The sequence below is a fragment of the Dendroctonus ponderosae genome, unplaced genomic scaffold, assembly GCF_020466585.1.
Source record: "Dendroctonus ponderosae isolate FM_Combo_2020 unplaced genomic scaffold, Dpon_F_20191213v2 Dpon_F_20191213_8, whole genome shotgun sequence".
Lineage (NCBI taxonomy): Eukaryota > Metazoa > Arthropoda > Insecta > Coleoptera > Curculionidae > Dendroctonus > Dendroctonus ponderosae.
Window position 1 is genome coordinate 13,384,323 of NW_026019016.1, and position 1,526 is coordinate 13,385,848.

The 1,526-nt window shown below is 45.7% G+C and overlaps 1 protein-coding gene across 6 annotated transcripts in view; it reads left to right on the top strand.

The window, feature by feature from the left end:
* LOC109539444 (potassium voltage-gated channel protein Shaker) overlaps positions 1–1,526 on the top strand; it is a 71,458-nt gene that overhangs the window by 58,401 nt on the left and 11,531 nt on the right. For all 6 annotated transcript variants that reach the window (XM_048669035.1, XM_048669034.1, XM_048669036.1 and 3 more), the window contains exons 4-6: positions 298–516; positions 582–812; positions 876–1,047. In XM_048669035.1, coding sequence (XP_048524992.1) covers positions 298–516; positions 582–812; positions 876–1,047 — 622 coding nt within the window. The remainder of the gene's footprint in view (positions 1–297; positions 517–581; positions 813–875; positions 1,048–1,526) is intronic.

The window sequence follows — 1,526 nt, forward strand, 5'->3', positions numbered from 1 at the left end:
TTGTCACTCTCTATTTATCCATGGTTACCGGAGTTTTAAATAATTACGAAGCAACAGGTATTTGCGCAATGTTAATTAGGCAGATTACCTTGAAATACATTGTTGCCGTATTTCTGATATAGTTTTTTGCAAATTTCTCAGTTTTTAATAACAATTAATTTCTTTTACTAGTTTTTCTGTACTCCTATAACACCGGCAGACAACATCCCCAGAGGAATGACGCCAAAATTTTACAAATGTTTCGCTTTATTTGGATTGAATACGTTAATCTTGATTTGCTTATGGTGCCTGTTGCAGGAGGAAGAAAAGCCGTTACCGGGCCGAGAGTTCCAGCGCGATGTGTGGCTGCTGTTTGAATACCCCGAATCGTCTCAAGCAGCACGAGTGGTCGCCATCATTTCCGTGTTCGTCATTCTGCTTTCCATCGTCATTTTCTGTCTGGAAACGTTGCCCGAGTTCAAGCACTACAAGGTCTTCAACACCACCACCAACGGCACCAAGATCGAAGAAGACGAGGTAGGCGGACTTGGAGTCGTTCGGCCAGTGGATGGAGGAGAAGCAATCGTTTCATTCGGTTCCAGGTGCCGGACATTACCGATCCGTTTTTCCTGATCGAAACGATCTGCATCGTGTGGTTCACCTTCGAGCTCTCGGTGCGCTTCCTGGCCTGTCCCAACAAGCTGCACTTCTTCCGCGACGTCATGAACTTCATCGACATCATCGCCATCATCCCCTACTTTATCACATTGGCCACGGTGGTGGCGGAGGAAGAGGACACCTTACAGTTGCCAAGGGCGCCCGTCAGTCCACAGGTATGACCTCAGTCGTTGCTCTTCGGCAGTCCATATGAAGCACGAGTTTCTTCTTGCCGACAGGATAAAAGCACGAACCAGGCGATGTCTTTAGCGATCTTGCGAGTGATCAGATTGGTGCGAGTCTTCCGAATATTCAAGCTCAGTCGGCACAGCAAAGGTCTGCAGATCTTGGGCCGCACACTGAAAGCCAGCATGCGCGAGCTGGGCCTGCTCATCTTCTTCCTATTTATCGGTGAGTCCGTTTCCAATTTAGCGCATTGTGAACTCCTTTTGACTGCTGTGTCTTGCACGTGAGAGGGACCCGGCAGTGGACATTTATCTTCTGGTAGAGAAATTTTGGTTAACGCAATTGAGAAGCATTTTGTCGACTGTTTGGTCTTCTGTGCAAGTTATAGACGAAATAATGCCCTCTTTACAGCCCCTACAGCGTTGAATGGGAACAAAGTCTCGTTTCTCCGAATTGGTATTCAGGGTGTTTTGGATGCGAATGCTTTATCAATAATTTGTTTATTGACACAATTGAATCATTCTTATCCGGGACACCCGGTATTTTCGGTTTACTTTGATAACAGGGTGTGCTAAGTTGCGAACATTTGGTCACTGCTTGAATAGCTTGAATCGTGCAGTCAGCGATTTCCGGTTGTGGAACATTGTTTTTATTCGAATGAATCAAAAACTCCCAATTTTCGATCAGAAACGATGATCATAAAG